Below are 19,694 nucleotides of genomic sequence, written 5' to 3' on the forward strand. Positions count from 1 at the left end.
TACGAAGAAGAACAAAAAAGACTTAAACGTTTATGGGAAGAGTTTGGCGCCCGTTCAGATGATGATGAGTCATTTATTGATAGTTATTCTGAAGGTGAAGATGAAGGAGTGCTAGAAGAAGTCGAAGTCGTACAAATAGGCGAAGAAGAAACAGAACACGCAGGGGACGAATCGGAAAATACAATTTCTGAGACGGAATATAAAGAAGCAAGAGAATCTTCAGATGACTCACGAAATGATGCAGATTCAAATCCAAGTGATAACAGATATTTTTTAGATAAAAACAAGTTGAAATGGGCGAATTCCCCAAACAGGAAAAACGTTAGAACAGGATCTAATCCATTTACCTGGTGTGAAAGGAATTGCACTACAGAAAAAGACCGCTATTGACTGTTGGCTCTTATTTTTCACCGAAGGTATGCTTGATGACATAGTTCGATATACGAATGTCGAATAAGCAACTAAGGCCCTAAATATAATGCACACCATCAGTATTTAGTGAAAGAGACCGATAAAAATGAAATTAAGGCCGTTATGGGGTTGCTTAATTTGACTGGGTTATATATAGCACATCGACAAAACATTTAAGATCTTAGGAATACTGATGGAAGTGGTATTAAATTGTTCCGTAAGACAATGTCACTTCAAAGATATTATATTCTGTTACAGTCTCTGCGATTTGACAATATACAATAGAAAACAAAGAAGGGAATTTGACGAATTAGCACCCATTAGAGAAATACTTGATAAATTTGTTGATAACTGCAGAACGCACTATTCGCCTAGTGAATATCTAACAGTTGATGAAAAGTTAGAGCCATTCAGGGGACGAGTCTCATTCCTCTGGTACATGCCTAAGATACCAGCAAAATACGGATTGAAAGTTTTTGCACTTGTGGATACAAAAACGTATTATTGTTTGGACATTGAGGTTTACGTTGGCACACATCCGGATGTGTGCCATCTTCGCAATAATCCGGAAGACACAGTCGAGCGTTTAATTGAACCTGTATCTGGAACTTAACGAAACATTACTTTCGATAACTGGTTTACCAGCTACCCTCTTGTGATGAATTTGCTCGAGAAGCATGAGCTAACATCGGTTGGAACTGTCAGAAAAAACAAGAGACAAATACCATCCGTTTTTCTGAATATGAGGAACAGAAAGCCCCGCAGTTCTGTATTTGCATTCAAAGAAAATATCACAGCTGTGTCATATGTGCCGAAAAAGTCGAAGAATGTCATCCCTTTCTCTATATAACATCATGACAATGCTATAATTGACAATTCTGGTGACAAAAACTACTGAAATTATTAGCTTCTATAATTCCACCAAGGGCGGTGTAGACACTTTGGATGAGTTATCTGCTAATTACAATGTGTCGAGAAACAGCCTCTGACACTATTTTTTTCATTCATGAATTCCACTGGAGTGAATACTCATGTTATATTTAAAGCAAATACGCAGAAATACAATTTGAAGAGTCGACATTTTTTGAAAGAACTCGATCTGCAAGTGATATCCGAATTTCTGGATCAATGAAGACAAAACCCCTGTCTTCGCCGAGGACTACGGGAAAACCAAGAGGGGGAACGTCATGAACCTGGACCGACCGAAGCGACGACGACTCATTATTTTTTTGATGAGCAGTTTCGGAACTTACACATATAATTAGAATATTACGAAAAACTTCACTAGGAATTTTCTGGCACGCTACTGTAATACGTCTTTTGAGTTCTTCAATATCAGAAGGTTTTGTTGTACAAACAACGGATTCAAGATGCCTCATAGAAAGAAATCTAAGGGTGTTGCATTCGGTAATCTCGGTGGTCTATTTTCGTGGTCTGTTTCCCCTCTAACATTATGAAAAACTTCACTAGGAATTGACTGGCATGCTGCTGTAATACGACTTTTTAAGATCTTCAATATCAGAAGGCTGTGTTATATAAAAGAATGATTCAAAATGCCCCCAAAGAAAGAAATCTAAGGGTGTTGAATACGGTGATCTCGGAGGCAACTCAACTGTCCCCTTTCGCCAATTTATCTATCCGGAAACCTCTCGTTTAACCACTGTCGGATGGGAAGAAAATAATGAGGTGAAGCACCACCCTGCTGAAGATGTAACAGATCCTTCTGCAAATGTTCATTACCTTCTGCATTCATACGTAGTACATATTGCCAGTTGAGTTCTCTTCTAGAAATGATGGAACAATAATGGCATTTTTAAGAATACTAGCCCAAATATTAACCTTTTTTGGGTATTGTGTATGCCCTCCCCAAAAAATATGTGGGTTTCCGTCACTCCAATATCAACAATGTTGTCTATTAACATTGCCATTCAGAAAAAATTGACACTCATCGCTGAAACAGATATTGACTCGTTGAGACATGATTTCACAAAACTATGTTCTTCTATCATAATCATCCTCATGAAGCTCTTGAAGAATAAGCATTTCATAAGGATGCAATTTATGCATTTTCAATGCCTTTCTTACAGTCTTGCGTGACATTCAAGTCAGTTCTGATACTGATCGTAAGGAGTTTGTGGGCTCTGCAGCAAATGTTTCCAAAACTACAATTCTACCTCTTTCAATTAGTACTCTGGGGTTATTTCTTTTTTTATTTATCATCAAACCAGTTTTGTGAAACTTATTTACCAAATCAAGTACATACCACATCGTTCAAATTTGCGAACCAATTCTTTGCCAGAAAACAGAAACTTTTCACAGCAGAAATATTAAAAAGATGGCCTCTGTGGCTTTTGTACAAGTTAACACAATCTGATACATGTCTATTTCGTTCATTTTTTATTTCAGACTATGTTTGACAAGTATTCATTTTCCGTTATCTTCCACATTACTTTTTTCTCTTTTTGTTGTTGGTGAATATTAAAGTGACCCAACAAATGCCAAGAACTGTGTGATGTAGATTCATGTTTCAGGATTAGTTAGGATAGATTTTTAAGTTATACTATAATATTTGAGATGACAAGAATTGAGTGGTAGAACTCCCTCTTGGTATTTCTGACTTGCAAGGCGACTTCATTGGAAATGAAGACAGTATATTATTATTATTATTACTATAGGCTGCATGATTTCAATAGATTTTTCTATTTCCTCTGGAAAACAAGTATTTAGAATGAATCCATATTAGTACTTTCGTTTTTACATAAAGCCTTCTGCCTTTAAAATATTGAAATCAATCAACGGGATCACGTAGGGGCAATAACGGTTGATTCAACTTTGGGTAATTTGTTCCTGAATACGTTTCTGAATGAGAGTTTTTGGGAATAGTAATATAAACCTTGTTAATTTTTTCCTATTGAATCTGTCTATGCTTATTTCGTAAAATTCAGAGACACACAAACTAGTAAAAGAACCAAGGGTTCTTTTTTGTAAGTTGGTGGCGCACTATATTTATTCTCCTTTTGATACCTTTTGATAAACCTTTTAACCTTTCAGTATATAGTGATTGAGAAAAACATTTTTTTTTTGACACGTAACAAACATATAGTATGTGATGCCGTTTAGAAATTGTATTTTCTCCTTTCATGTGTCAATTAATATAAGCTCGCCAGGGGTTATATGAGAAAATCCGGGAATAGCCAAGAAAAGCCAATGATTTATAAGAGATATTACGTTTCAGATGCCAATTTTGATGAATATTCCCAGTTATATGACAATAACCCGAGTCTTTTGGTGAATGATAAATTCCATTTGGATGCACAAAATAAGAGTGCTGCTGGTAGTGAACTCAGGAAACTTTATACAGGAAACACTTCATTTGCTGAGAACTGGGGTTCGCTGGTTAGGGTAAGTAAGCTAATAGAGGTACAAATTCTTATTCAATTCGAGTTTTAATGCAGTTCATACTAATAACTCTGTATCTAACATCAGTTAACACATGTATATTGCATTATCAAATGCGATTAGGCAATGGACAGAGTGCTTTAGTAGTTCCAACATTGAATTATGACTATCTTTCTCATCGCATTTGAACGTGTCTACCGCATTCGTAGACGAAACATACGGCATACGCGGGTAATCCCAGAAGTACCAGGCCTAACCTAGAGGTGGCGGAGGTTGATTGAAAAATATCACAGTACTAGAGAGTGAACAATCTATAAAGCATGTGTTTGGAGACGTTGTATTGTTTGGTAGTTGTTTGACAGCCATCGGCCATCGGTGATTTTGTGGAAATGGGAAAAATTTGTCATCGTTATGTGGTACAATACTTTTATTTGAGAGGCCTCAGCCCAATCATTATGAAAGCTGAACTAGATTCTACTGTGGGTGAGTCTTGCTCTTTCGTTTACAACCGTAAAATATTGGGTAGCAGAGTTTAAACGGAGCCGTACGAACTATCAAGACGAGCATCGCAGTGGTCAACCAAATTAGGTGAAGACTCCAGAAACAGTGAAGAAAATTCATAAAGCAGTAGTGAATGATCTTTGACTAAAAGTGCGCGAGCTACGAGATTTAGAAGGCATGTAGTCTAATCATCAAGTTCACAAACATGATAAATAGAGATAAAGGTCCTGAAAATATGAGCGATAGCTAATTCGATTCGAAATCACCTTTAGAAGAATGTTTTTGAATGATTTTGGTGCAGGTAGAAAATTGCAATTGTTATTAACAAAATAAGATTTGAAAAAATGGTAATTAGTTTTTCGTTAATAACTCAAAAAATATTAATATTTGTGCAATTTTGAAGAAAGCTCGTTGAAGAGAAGGAAATTTTCAATAAAAAAGTTTCGATTCCCGAAACTCTATCTCTATTATTTATAATTTTAATTTGACGTTGAAAGTAGGGTTCCGCGTGGCTTTTACGGCATGCGCGCGCTGCCGCTACAGAGAGTTTATCAAAAGAAATGATTTTTTTATAACATGAAATGTCATTTTAAAAATTTGGCAAAATCCAGTATCTTCTTAACACTTGAATGAATCGGGTCCCGTAGAAAAAAAAGTTTTATCACCATTTTTCAAAAAGTTATTCAATTGTTAACTAAGACTTTTTTTCCCAATCCCCGTTGGCATAAATAATGGGATAAAAGGTATAAATAATTGCCCTATGAATTTTAAACTTCGTGGAGCCCCTTTGATATATATACTTTATACGATCCTGTGATGAAATTTCATAAACAATTATTAATTTGTTAATTATGATTTTTTATAACTATCGCAAAATGGAATATCTAAAAATTGTTGTTAATTTTTTTTTTCAATTGATATTTAAATATGACTATTTTCACATTGAACAATGGTAGTTATCAACATGAGATATGAATTTTTCACGTAATTTGTTCATCAAAGTGTTTCAAACAAATAGAGAAATTCAATATATTTGAAAAATTTTTTGTTTCTATTTTGTTGTCTACAGATAATTATGATTTGAAAATGAATTTTTCTTTAATTTTGATTTTTTATTGTTTGAAATCGATTTTTTAAAATTTCGATTGTTCAAATAATTAATTAAGAAATAATTTTTCTTTTGAAAATCATAATTCACACTTTCAAATAAATTGGCAGAAAAAAATTATTCGTTATTTGATTGTTTATTAGTTTATTAATTTGCTATAAACAAATATTGACCAACGTTAAATTTTTTTCTGAAGCGATATAAAAATTATGAAAACAGCTATAGGTATATATATATATATATATATATATATATATATATATATATATATATATATATATATGTATCGTTTATTTAGCACAAGCTAATGCAGTTAGAATATTAGTCTTAATCTAGGTGAAAAATTCAAATGTCACAATTAAAATTCAAAATATAAAATCATGTACATTGAAACATATAAATAAAAACAGCACAATAAATAGAATAAAAAGAAGCAGGTTCCTATACTGAACACTTTGTAGGTCTGAAAGGTGCACTTTTAATCTTCTTTCAAATATATTTAGAGAGGTAGCATTCTTAATATCCTCCGGTAGTTCGTTGAATGCTTGAACTCCTTTAATGAAAACTGTATTATTTGAATTGACATTACTAGTCTGACGTATATGAAAGTTATTGCGACTTCTTGTATTGTATTCATGATATTCAAAGTTATACTTTAATTTGTCACGTAGATATACAGGAACATCACCAGTTTTAATTTTGAAAATAAATATTAATGCTAAATAACGAAAGTAATTTTTTACTGATAAGCATTTTAATGTACCTATTCAACATTAATGTTATATGTGTTCTTCTATCACAAGATAATATTACTCTCATTCCTCCATTGTGAAGTTTCTGAAGTCTTCCAATTTCATTTTGGTTTAGTAAGTACAAGATGGTTCCACAATAAGTAAAATGAGGTAAAATCAAGCTATTATACAAAAGTAAAAGCGACCATTGGTTTAAGTGCTCAGATTGCCTACTTATGTAATTAATTTTGAATGCTATTGTTTTAATAATATATGAAGCATGTTCCTTAAAAAATATTCTATTATCTACAATTACACCCAAATATTTAATTTTTCTTACTAACTCAATTTTATCATTTAATATTTTAATATTGTAATTATATTTTTTGAAGTCATGGTACTGCTTGTCATTTCCTATAATCATGAATTTTGTTTTATTTTTATCAACTTTTAACGAGTTGAAGCAGCACCAGTTATATACAGATTTTAGTGTCTCATTTATTACATTAATTATATCAAGCAGATCATTTGATGCATAATATATTAAAGTATCATCTGCAAACAGATGAACAAAGCATCTATCAATTATAAATGAAATATCATCGATATAAAATAAAAATAGATAAGGACCTAACACGCTACCTTGCGGTACACCACACTCGTTTATAATTTCTGAAGTTGAAGCAGCACCAGTTATATACAGATTTTAGTGTCTCATTTATTACATTAATTATATCAAGCAGATCATTTGATGCATAATATATTAAAGTATCATCTGCAAACAGATGAACAAAGCATCTATCAATTATAAATGAAATATCATCGATATAAAATAAAAATAGATAAGGACCTAACACGCTACCTTGCGGTACACCACACTCGTTTATAATTTCTGAAGATAAAATGTTATTTAATTTTAATTTCTGTTTTCTATTATCTAAATATTCCATCATCCATTTTAAAGCATCATCAATAATACCAAAGCTTTCTAGTTTTCTAATAAGTAAAGAGCGGTTAACAGTTTCAAATGCCCTCTGAAGATCTAAAAAAACAGCACCTGTGATTAATTTATTATTTTGGTTTAATTTCCACTCATCTAAAACATACTGCAGTGCTATTTCGCAACTGTGTTTGCCTCTAAATCCTGACTGTACACTATTTAACAAACTATTTTCTTCTAAATATTCAACAAGTTGCCTATAGACTACTTTTTCCAATACTTTCTCAATAGTACAGAGCATATTGATTGGTCTAAGATCAGATGCCTTATTCGAATTAGCAACTTTAACAATTGGTTTTATAGTTGAAATTTTTAAGATCGATGGAATGGTACTGGTTTCTATAGAAGTATTTTTGACATTAATTAAGGGCATTGCAACATTATCAAAACAATTTTTTAAAAATTCTGCATTTATATCATCAGGACTTCCTTTATTTGCCATTTCAGAAATAATTTCCTTTAAAGTATCTCTGTTAATTAATTTAAAACTTTTTAAGTAGATATTGTTAGTTCTATTTACAATAGGAAAATCTGGACCAATATAATCTATATTGTTGACTATTTCTTTGATACTGTCAACGTAATATTTGTTTAAAACCTCGGGCATTTCACATATATCTTCCACAACTTGATTTTCACTCACCTCAATCTCCGTGAATCTAAGTTCTTTATTATTTTTAGGTGTCATTTCCTTCAATATCTTCCACAATTCAACAGAGTTTTGTTTGTTATTTTCAATTTGTTGTTCATAGTATTTACTTTTTTCTCGTCGAATTACTTCAACTGCTAAATTTCTGGTCTGTTTGTATTTCTCTAGATTTGAAGGAGATTTGTTTAAAATATATGCCTGATAACTAATATCCCTAGCTCGGGTAGCTTTTTGAACAGTGTCATTCCACCAATTTTTATACTTGGGAAAAATCTTAATATCTTTTATTGGTGCTACTTCATCTAATATTTTTATAAGCTTTAAATAAAAGTCATTGTATCTTTGATTTATATCTAGTCTATAATTCCATTGTATTTCAGCTAGTTTTTCATTTATTTTAAGATAGTCAATATTTCTACTACGGCGTCTTATTACTACAGGTTCTCTATCATGTAAACTATCATTGGTATAGATCAAAATATCAAAATGTGTACTTATTTTGGGAATCTTTTTAATTTGTATACAGAAGTTTTCCGAATTTGTTAAAACTAGATCTATAATTGAACCACCGTTATCGTTATTAGATGGATGAGTAATATCATTGACTATATTCTTTAGACCATTGTCAGACCATATGAAAAAGTGCCATGAGAATTATTGATTGATTGATATTAGAAAGTATTATAATAAATGAAAAAAGAAATGTATGGCACTTTTTCATATATAGCTGTTCTTTTAATTTTTTTCTGCTTCAGAAAAGAAAATATAACAATGGTCAATATTTGTTCATAACAAATTGTTAAACTGATAAACTATAAAATAACTAATAAAATAACTGATAAATCGAAAATTGTTAAATAATAATTTTTTTTTTCTGCCAAACTATTTAAAAATGTGAATTTTCATTTTTCAAAGCAAAATTATTCATTTACTAATTATTTAAACAATCAAAACAATCGATTTTAAACAATTAAAAATTAAATTGAGGAAAAAAATTTTTTTAATCATAATCATCTCTAGACAACAAAATATCAAAAAAAAATTGTTGAAAATATTGAACTTCCATATTTGTTTAAAACAATGTAATAAACAAATTATGTGCCATTGTTCATTGTGAAAACAGACATAGCTAAATATCATTTGAAAAAAAAATTATCAACATTTTTCAGTTATAAAAGTTCTAAAAAATCATAAGTAACAAATTAATTATTTTTTATGAACTTTCATCGCAGGATCGTATAAAGTATATATATATATATATATATATATATATATATATATATATATATATATATATATATATATATATATATATATATATATATATATATATATATATCAAAAGGGCTCCACGAAGTTTAAAATTCATAGGACAATTATTTATACCTTTTATCCCATCATTTATGCCAACGGAGATTGGGAGAAAATTTGTTACTCAACAATTGAATAACTTTTTGGAAAATGGTGATTAAACTTTTTTTCTACGGGACTCGATTCATTCAAGTGTTAAGAAGACAATAGATTTTGTTTAATTTTCAAAATGACATTATATGTTCTAAAAAAATTATTTCTTTCGATAAACTCTCTTCAGCGGCAGCGCGCGCATGCCGTAACAGCCGCGTGGAACCCTATTTTCAACGTCAAATCAAAATTATAAATAATGGAGATAGAGTTTCGGGAGTCGGGACTTTCTCATTGGGAATTTCCTCCTCTTCAACGAGCTCTCTTCAAAATTGTTTGAATATCAATATTTTTTGAGTTATTAATGAAAAACCAAATACCATTTTTTTTATCTTATTTTAATAATAACAATTGCAATTTCTTACCTGCACCAAAGTACTTCAAATGAGCTGTCGCTCATATTTTTAGGACTTTTATCTCTATTTTTCATGTTATTGAACTTGTTGATTAGACTAATATCAAAAAGTGCGTTAATTCGTATGTAATCTGAAACACAAGAAAGCTGTGTGCAAGATGAATGACCCGATTGCTCACCCTCGAGCAAAAATAGTGTCGTGAAATTGTTTCAATTGGGTGTCAAGCGAATTTCACAACAACGAACAGAATTTCGGAAATGAAACATGGGTCCATCACTTCATACCCAAGACAAAAAAGCAATCAAAATAGTGGACTCAAAAAGAAGAACCGGCATCAAAGAAGGCGAAGACTGTTTCATCTACAGGCATTGTCATGACATCGGTTTTTTAGGATGCGCGTGGAATAATTTTTTTTGACAATCTTTAGATTAGGTAGAAATATCAACGGCGAGTATTATGCGAACTTACAGCATCGTTTGAGTGAAGAAATCAAGAGAAAGGCCGCAAATGGCTGAGAAAAAAGTGTTTCATCAAGACAATGCATCAGCTCATAAATCCATTATCGCATACCAAAATTAACGAATTGAAGTTTGAATTGCTACCTCATGCACCCTATTCGACAGATTCAACCCCACTGGATCATTTGATCTTTTCTAATTTGAAAAATGACTCAGTGGATAAAAATTTTTCAATGATGAAGAAGTGATGTCGGCAGTTAATTGTATTTTGAGGAGCAAGAGCTGAAAGAAGATCATGTTGAGAAATAAATAAATCTTTGTTTTGCCGGGTACTTCTGGGACCACTCTCGTGAACCTCGTTGATCATGGCCAACAAATATACAAAATAGATACGTCACTATTACCTTCCGTCCCAAAAGTAACTCTTTGATTAGTTAATATAGATAACGAAAATGTATAATATATTGTCACTATTGATTTGATTTTTCGAATAATTTCACTCAGAAAGAATGAGGAATTGACACAAAGTTATATTCTCATTCCAAACCATGCTAATCAAAGAAAGATATAAAATGATTATTTGTATAAGTAATTTTGGAATTTCTACATCAGTAAGACTATGTCTACAAAGACTAGGATAGCATCGGTTTCCGATAAAACAAGTTCAGTAATGATGATCTATTCAAATACAGTTGTTTGAAGTTATGATTTTCTTCTGAGAGATGATTCGAATATGTTGAACTTCCTGGATGCGATTCCTGAATGTTCTGGCGGTTTGACCAATACATACCTTAGGAGATATTCCGAATTTCAATTTTTATACTCCTGATTTTCTGAATTGAAATATCTTGCCTTTTTTATTTTCCACTAACTTTCACAACGTATTATCAGCTCTATATCCATATTTAATATCTTAATCATTGAAAAATTGAGCCACTTTATCAATTGTTCGTCAAAAATATGTTGGAGCCTTACAATTGATTTTGATTTTGTGAAAGAACTATTGATCTTTATCAAGTAACGACCGACTCGATCGGAAAATTAATTAGGGTTTGGTTCATTCCTATTCTGTTTGATTCATCAGCACAAAAATATGCACGCAAGATTGCATATCTTGCTTTAATTTCTCAATATGCCAAAAAATTATTCGAAAAGTACTACCATCGATCACCGTATTGAAGCTATGTTCTGGGTTGTTTCCTGTGGTATGCAGGTTTGTATGCCTGACGCTTCATCTGTCACTGCGGAAGCATGTGATCGACTTGTTTTCAAAACAGAGACTGCAATGCGGTAATTTTGTCTTCGGTTCCATATTATCAAAGGTGGGCTTGACTTCGTTTCTCTTAATTGCATTACCTGGCCTTTTTCGTGTACAATTGAGGACACTTAGCCAGATTTGATCAATGTTCACTGCGTCTTCTTTTCTATTGAAATCTGAATTTCCTGAATTTCTTGTTCTATATATTCTTGGATAGTAATTTCGAGTTTTATTGGTTATTTTTGTTTTTTCGAATGATATAATCATTTCAAGCACGTCGATGTTCACCTCATACTGTTTGATAATATCCACCGCAGTAGTTAACGGAACGAAACTTCCAGACCATGGCCAAAAAACCCGGAAATATATTTGATACAATCATCTCCGGTCGTGAAATTCTACATTCTTTGAAGGTTCGGTCAGTTTCATCACATATCTCATCAAGGATTCCTCATAGAGAAAAAATGTTTAATGTTGAATAATAATAGTAACAATGGGTCTTTATTTCCCATACATATAGTCAAACCAATAATGATTGAGAGTAAAGCGAGTAGTCATATCTAAATTTAACGTTACCAGTTTATAGCAGAATCAAAATATAATAAGCAGTAGAGTTGTAGGTTGTGGCAAATTATAGATAATACACAATACTAGTGACAAAAATCAGTAATGAGCTTGTAATGAGAGATACTTATACATTTCCTGATTAGTGATCAGTTAAAATTCATTATTTTCTGTATAGTGTTAGATATTTATTACAACTAGTGGCAACGCTGTACGCAACGATATTTCTGTTTTTGTCACTTTACCGTAACTTCCATCTCATCGTTGCAGTCCTCACTAATGTACTTGCAGCCATGAGCGTATCATTGGTTTGCGAATTATACAGCGTGAATTGTACGTTTTACAGTTAAGTTAGTCAGCAATCGACATGTTGTGATAACAATTGGTGAAAATGGTAGTGCTAATAAGTGTTTGAGCGTTACATAATTATATTTCTACACCGTTCTCAAACTACTCAAAAAATGGGAGACATGGTCGGGGCTTCCACGTCGAAAAAGGTAAAACGGTCGGAGTCTCGGTCATTAAGAGAAAAACAAATTGTACTGCGAGTATTTAACTGTCTTGAAAGAGACCATCAGCCACCAAAAGATGACTTTGTGCATATGTGCTGTAATTGTACGTGTGTACCTCCGAATAACCAACCGGGCATTTCTACATTATTAAGTTCCACAATTACAAAAGATAAATTAGTTGATATGTGCTCTGATTATACCGGTGTACCAAAATCATCGATTTACAAAATACTAAGAGAAGCAGAAATTCATGGGGACGTACAAATGCCAAAAACTAGTAGCGGACGAAAAACAATCACAGTTGATGAAGAAGCCAAAACCAGTATACGTAGAACTATTCACAGTTTCTTTTTAGAAATGAGCTGGCCACACTACAAACAGTTCTGGAGGCACTTAGCGATCATGAATTGGTCCCAAAAATGGGTAAAGAAACTTTTAGGAAACTTGTACACTTAATGAAATTTACGTACTGAAAAGTTGACAGGAAAAGCATTCTCATTGAACGTCAAGAAATAATAGCATGGAGAAGAAACTATCTAAGAAAAATTGACGAATTTCGGAAGCTCAAAAAAAATTGTACTTCATGTACTTCAAGGACATACGGTCAAAAAAGTATGGCAGGATGGTAATTATAACAAGTGCACGACAAGCCTTTAATGAAGGTTTGTCAGTTGGGTTAAAACAGCCATCTGGAAAAGGTAGTCGTCTGATAGTTACGCATATAGGAAGCGACAGTGGATTTTTACCAAATGGTGAATTAATATTTAAATCTAAGGAAACAGGCGACTATCACGAAGAGATGAATGCGGAGGTGTTTGAAAAATGGTTTGAAGGCATCATTCAACTTGTGGAACCTGGGTCTGTCATCGTCATGGACAATGCCCCATACCATAGTCGACATTTAGAACCATAACCGAAACAATCATGGAAAAAAGCAGCAATTCAAGAATGGTTAATTAATAAGAACATCCAATATAACAAAGATAGTTTAAAGGCAGAACTACTTCAGCTAACAAAATTACACAGAGACAAATATAATAAATTCGCAGTGGATGAAATGGCGTTAAGTCGTGGAATTACAGTTTTAAGGTTACCACCATATCACTGCGAATTAAACCCAATAGAATTGTTCTGGTCGCAAGTAAAAGGATATGTGGCACAAGAAAACAGAACATTTAAATTAGTGGACGTGCAACATCACCTACAAGAAGCTATTCGAACTGTTTCTGAAGAAGACTGAAAGAAATGCATGCAGCATGTTTTAAAAGAAGAGCAAAAAATGTGGGACGTAGACAACCGTATTGAACACAAAATTTAACCAATCACAATTCACTTTGATGATAGCGGTAGCAACAGTGACGAATCTGAGGTTGAAAATAAGACGAAAATTTGTACATTTACATTTATATTATATTCTATTATCAAAAATTTGTAATCTGTATTTTCTAGTACCCCTGACGATGAGTTTAAGTTACTCGAAAGCTTGAGAATGGTTAAAAAGAGTCCACTTATCAATATATATATCCACTACATTATATATATATATATATATATATATATATATATATATATATATATATATATATATATATATATATATATATATATATATATATATATTAGCGTTAGTTTTATTGGTCCACTTAATGTTATCTCGAATTACATTTGAGAGATTCTTGAATTTTTTTTCAATTATTTGATATTTAGACTCTTTATATTAGCTGGAATGATGGAGTGAAAAAAACTACTGTTTTTCAAATCATAATAACATCCATTACTTTCAGTTCACTTCAGATAGTTTCATATCGAGAAGTTCTACCCGTCATGCTGCCATCACATCCCGTTTTGTTCCTACGTATTTGTATAAATTTTCGTATGGTAATATGAAGACTGATTTTCCTGGTGAGTTTTTCGTTTTTGGAATATTGAATTAATGAAAAAAAATAAAACCTCCTTTTCCGCATTGTAGAATAGCAATGAATGACTGAAAAATAGAATTGAGTTTCTGTCGTAGATTGAATCCAAAACCAGTATTGCTCCCAACAGGCTACAACACTGTTTTTTGCAGGCGTTTTAGCAACTAACATGACATCTTCAGGCTATAAATGGAATTATTTCACACTTCACATTTTCCAGACTTCAGACAATAATCATTCATTTTGTGGTCATGCTACATATTCTTTAGAACAAGTACATTTATACAGGGTGTAACTAAATAAATGTAAAACATTCAAGGAGGTGATTTCTCATCGAAAAGAAGATAGGATCTTTCATATAAAGAAATTTCATTTGAGCATCCCTTGTTAAGATACAGTTAAGATACAGCCCCTTAAAAGGGTTACATAAAATTTGTATAACAATTTTTTCATAAGCACTGAAGAAGTTAAAATATTGAAATCAACCTGACGTTTTGTACTACCAAAAAGACACTCAACCAGTAATTCATTTGGTTTACTCCATGGTTGTAAGGGGTGGAAAACTCAACCCCTAAAATTATTTCCAATGTAACTTTTTGTCTTATCATTTGATTACCATTTAAAAATTTATTTTCGATAGCCTGTTTCATTCTAAACAAAAAATATTTCTTGGGTTTTTTTTCCCAAAATAAACCAGTTTGCAGTTCTACAGAGATACATCGTCATAAATGCGAAAATACGAAAATAATCTATCTAGTAGGTCGCTATTAGCGATAGTAATAATATTAGTATGACGCTGTCAGTTTGTGAATTTTTGAAATTGAACTAATACTAATTGTTTGTTGTTGTTCTGTTCTTAATTTGTTACTTCAATAATTCACTTGTTATTGAAATGGCATACACAAATGAGGAAATAAGATCTGTCGCAGGGGAATGGGTTAGAAGCTTCTAGAAGACATGCTGAAATGCATCCTCAACGGCATATCCTTCACATATAATATTTGCTCGACTTCATTAACGATTACGAGAATATGGTTCATTCGATAAAAGAACGCAGGATTGTGGTCGCCATCGAGAATTACGAACACCACAGCACGAGGAAGCAGTACTTAATTTGATTGAAGAACAACCTTGTACAAGTACTAGAAAGATTGCTCTCCAGCTAAATGTTGATCATATGACGGAATTTCGAATTTTAAAGTAACAACTCTTATATCCTTACCATCTGCAACGAGTACAGGCACTGTTACCGCGAGACTTTCCGAACCGTTTCGAATTTTGCAATTGGATGCTGGAAATGATTAGAAGAAATTGTGACTTTATGAAGACGATACAATTCACAGACGAATGTAGTTTTTCTCGGGACAAGATTATTAATTATCATAATTACCACATATGGGCTGATGAAAACCCTCACGCTATTGTCGAAACTAACCATCAAGAACATTTTTCTCTTAACGTGTGGCTCGGAGTTATTGGGGATAATTCAATTGGGCCTCATTTTCTACCTCCTCGATTAAATGGTGAGGCATACGTTCAATTTTTAAGAGAAATGCATCTAGTACTGCTGGAGTGAGTTCCTTTGGGCGTCAGAAGGGATGTGTTTTTTATGAATGATGAGGCTCCCGCCCAGTTTAGTCAAGTAGCACGTCAGCTTTCAACTGAAACACATGCAAATCAGTGGATAGGTCGAAAAGGACCACAGAACTGGTCCGCTCGATCCCCGGATCTTAATCCACTCGATTCCTCTATTTGGGGCCATTTACAGCATTTGATTCATCGTACTTCTGTCCACGATGTAGAGGACTTGAAAAACCGCATCATCGATGAGTGCAGGGTAATCAGAGAGACTCCAGGGTTATTTGAGCGAATATGTGGATAATGTGCCGACGTCTAGACACATGCCTAATGTCTGAAGGTAGTCATATTGAACATTTACTATTATTTCCACATGTTGTGTGTTTTGTTATTAATAAATTAGTTTTGTTTATTACCCTTCAATCGTTTAATGCAGGTACTAACTACAAAATAACAATAAATCCAGTTCGCATTCATGACGATGTATCTCTGTAGTTGTTCGTAAAATAATTGTTTGCTACGAACTCATTTATTTTGGGCAAAAAACCCAAGAGAAATTTTTTATTCAGAATGTGACAGGCTTTCAGAAATAAATTTTCAAATGGTAAAAATGTGATAAGACAAAAAGTTACATTGGAAATAAATTTTAGGGGTTGCGTTTTCCATCCCTTACAACCATGGGGTGAACCAAATAAATTACTGGCTAAGTGTCTTTTTGGTAGTACAAAACGTCAGGGTAATTTCAATATTGTAACCATTTTAGTGCTTGTGAAAAAAATTGTTATACAAATTTTATGTACCCCCTTTAAGGGGCTGTATCTTAAGAAGGGATGCTCCACTTGAAGTTTCTTTATATGGAAGATCCTATTTTTTTTTCGATGAGAAGTCACCTCCTTGAATGTTTTACACTTATTCAGTTACACCCTATACAGATCGTTCAGTCTTCCGATATATTTTCTGTCAGAAAATTCCAAATTGGTATCATTGGTGTTTTCTCATTGGTATGAATATTTTAACATTAGATGTCTCTGACTTCCATCAGTTCTGACTTTCATTGTATAATATAATATGGAATGATTCGAAATCCCTAGTACAACATAACAATTAATCAAGCATAAAAACCCTGAACTGAAATTACGATAAAATAATAAGAAATGAAAATTTAAAGATTTCAAGCCAAGTTACTTCACGAAGTTTCCATTGTAAGTACTAACAATCGTCTTCAGGTGTTGACTGGACTTATTTCTTCGAGAGACGGCTATTTATAGGTCATTCGAGAGCTTTCACCTATCCCCTTTTTTCTCTATACACTTCACCGGTATACCGGGAGCTGACCGTTTGGCAGGAGTTCGCCGTTGTCCATAATTAAGTGGATTAAATATGAGTTTTCATATGTTGCGTATCTGTACGCAAGCTAAATGCGTTGTTAGACAACATATATGCGGCTTCTTCGAATCTTTTCCTAAACCATTGTTACTTCGCATGAATGATCTGAGCTTGGGACCACTTAATGTTATGATGGAGAGTCCAAACATGCTTTGCTATTTCCGATTTGTTCGTTTCTCCTCGCTGTGTTTGCTCAGCAATGCGGGCTTTCAATGGCCTCTTATATCACACTGATCTGGGATTTTTCACACTCGCATTGTATACGGTAAATGCAATTCTTGGAATCGTAGTCTTCGTTTGGTGGCCTGGTTTTCGTAAGGCTGCTACGGATAGTGTTTCCGGTTCTGAAACAAGGTACTGATGTTATACTCAGACCCAATTTTTCTTATCCTCTTCGACAATCGTATGATGGAGGAAAGTGCAAGTACTGGTTGTGACGGCTTCTCCTTCTTATGAGGATGTGGCTGTCTTTTCCACCATTACTTTGGATTAACCATTTCGTTGAAAGTCATTTTTGATAATATTTATTTTTTTCTCGAAACCTCGAGGTTAGATTCGTGGTTCAGTTACTATCCCGTATGAGTCAGTTTTCGGTATTCAGATGTTTCTCACTCATTGTTGGTCCTCTTCACCAATACGTCTGAGAATGACAATTCATTTTGGACTTCCTTCTCAATTGTGAAAGTGATGAAGGGTTTTACGCTGTTTAGGTGCTTCAGAAAGGTGTCTAGTTTTGTATTCCCATGCTTTCACATTATAGAGGTGTCGTCAACGTATCCCAACAAGACTTAGGGCTTCTTGTGGGCTTCTTCAATGGCCGGAGTTTCAAACTACTCCATATATATGTTGGTGAGAATGGCGATCACATTGGCAGTTCTTCATCTTGCGTGAATAATTCGTCCTTCAGTTGGAAGTAGCAGTTTTGTATAGAGCAGAGTTTTGTGCTCAATATAATTGTTATCTTTAGCCATTTTCAACTTCGATATTAATTGACTCTTTCATGAATTTCGGATCATTCTATATCATATTAGACAATGGAACTAATCAATTCCATCATGAAACATTGTCAACCACCTTCAAATAAAAGTAAATATCTCTGGTAACACTTGCACCAAAACTCTTCTAATCGTTTTATATTTACAGCATGGACAAATTAAAAAAGTCCGTACATAATGAAATAGAGTATGTTGTTTTTTAGATACTGAACATGTACCTCATGCTCAAGAAATGAGATTTATTTGGGAGAAATCTTTCAATCCAGATAGCAGGGATTTCGACAACGTAATACGTCAACAAACTTTGAAGTTATGGACAAATTTCATGAAATATCAGTAAGCATTTCCTTTCACCAGACGATAAATTCATTGATGTTAATATTAACCTTCCGATGGACGATAGTCCCGCGAGCGGTGAACCGGAGAACAAGGTCCCTACTAGGGAGCTTCAAAAAAATATACTGAAGTCACAGGATGATAAGTTTGCAGTTGTTTTAAAAGTGTCCCTACATGAATATATTCATATAGCTTATGGTTGTATAAAGTGCCTGAATGATATAGATAGGTAAGAGGCGTGAAATATGAGTGGTATCGCAAAAAAAAAGAAGATTGATTTCAATTCAATTCCTGCTTTTTTTTAACAGGTAGGCAGTAAAACAAATTACGAAAATATTACAAAAATTGTATTTGCATTCTATGTTATTACTGTATTGATGTACATTTGGTGCTTGGGAAGTGAATTTTATAATTGTCACAAAACGATGAAGCAACCTTGAAAATTGGAACATGAGTTGTGCCCCATAGTTTTTGTACAGGCTCGGTGTTGGATTCTATCAGCCAAGCATTCAAATTAATCGCTACGAACGGGTCAAACTCCTTCAGAGTCAATTAATGCTATTGCTTCTGCATGGTCATTTTTTTCATTCCATGTAGCGACTACCTGGAAGACCTTGCGATTTGTTGCGCGAAAATAATTCGAGCAATATCTTCGGTAATCAGAGAGAAAAGCATTGAAAGCGAATCATAAATCATCTTCTTCGTTGGTCCTGATTTATTTTGTTTGTAGTCGATAATGTTATGAGCACATACACGACTGCTCGGTGGAGGATCTTTGAACCACTCCTTACCATTTTTTGAAATAAAGTGAGTTGCATCAATCTCAGTCTGAGGAAAAGCAGCAATGGCTGCAATCAATCGACATTGATTTCTATATTTCCTTCAACTTCAACATCGGATACATTCCTATCATATTCTGGCCAATACATAAGGTCAATGTCATAATCTCCGTCATCAAAATGGTCATAATTTTCGCCCATTTCGGCTTTCATACAAGCCCGACATTTTATCGGCGATAGGTTGTTCCTCCTCAGTCAAACGCTGATAGCGTGTAGTATTATTATTCAGAACCATG

At 33.2% G+C, this 19,694-nt stretch overlaps 1 protein-coding gene across 1 annotated transcript in view; it reads left to right on the plus strand.

The window, feature by feature from the left end:
* The window catches only part of LOC111512328 (juvenile hormone esterase), a 49,580-nt gene that overhangs the window by 27,930 nt on the left and 1,956 nt on the right, over positions 1-19,694 (plus strand). Inside the window, exons 8-10 of the mRNA XM_074183681.1 lie at positions 3,647-3,813; positions 14,193-14,310; positions 18,487-18,619. Coding sequence (XP_074039782.1) covers positions 3,647-3,813; positions 14,193-14,310; positions 18,487-18,619 — 418 coding nt within the window. The remainder of the gene's footprint in view (positions 1-3,646; positions 3,814-14,192; positions 14,311-18,486; positions 18,620-19,694) is intronic.

This window comes from Leptinotarsa decemlineata, unplaced genomic scaffold (genome assembly GCF_025532065.1).
Source record: "Leptinotarsa decemlineata unplaced genomic scaffold, Ldec_3_MD MMD2_tig00026340_RagTag_RagTag, whole genome shotgun sequence".
In the NCBI taxonomy this organism is placed as follows: Eukaryota; Metazoa; Arthropoda; class Insecta; order Coleoptera; family Chrysomelidae; genus Leptinotarsa; species Leptinotarsa decemlineata.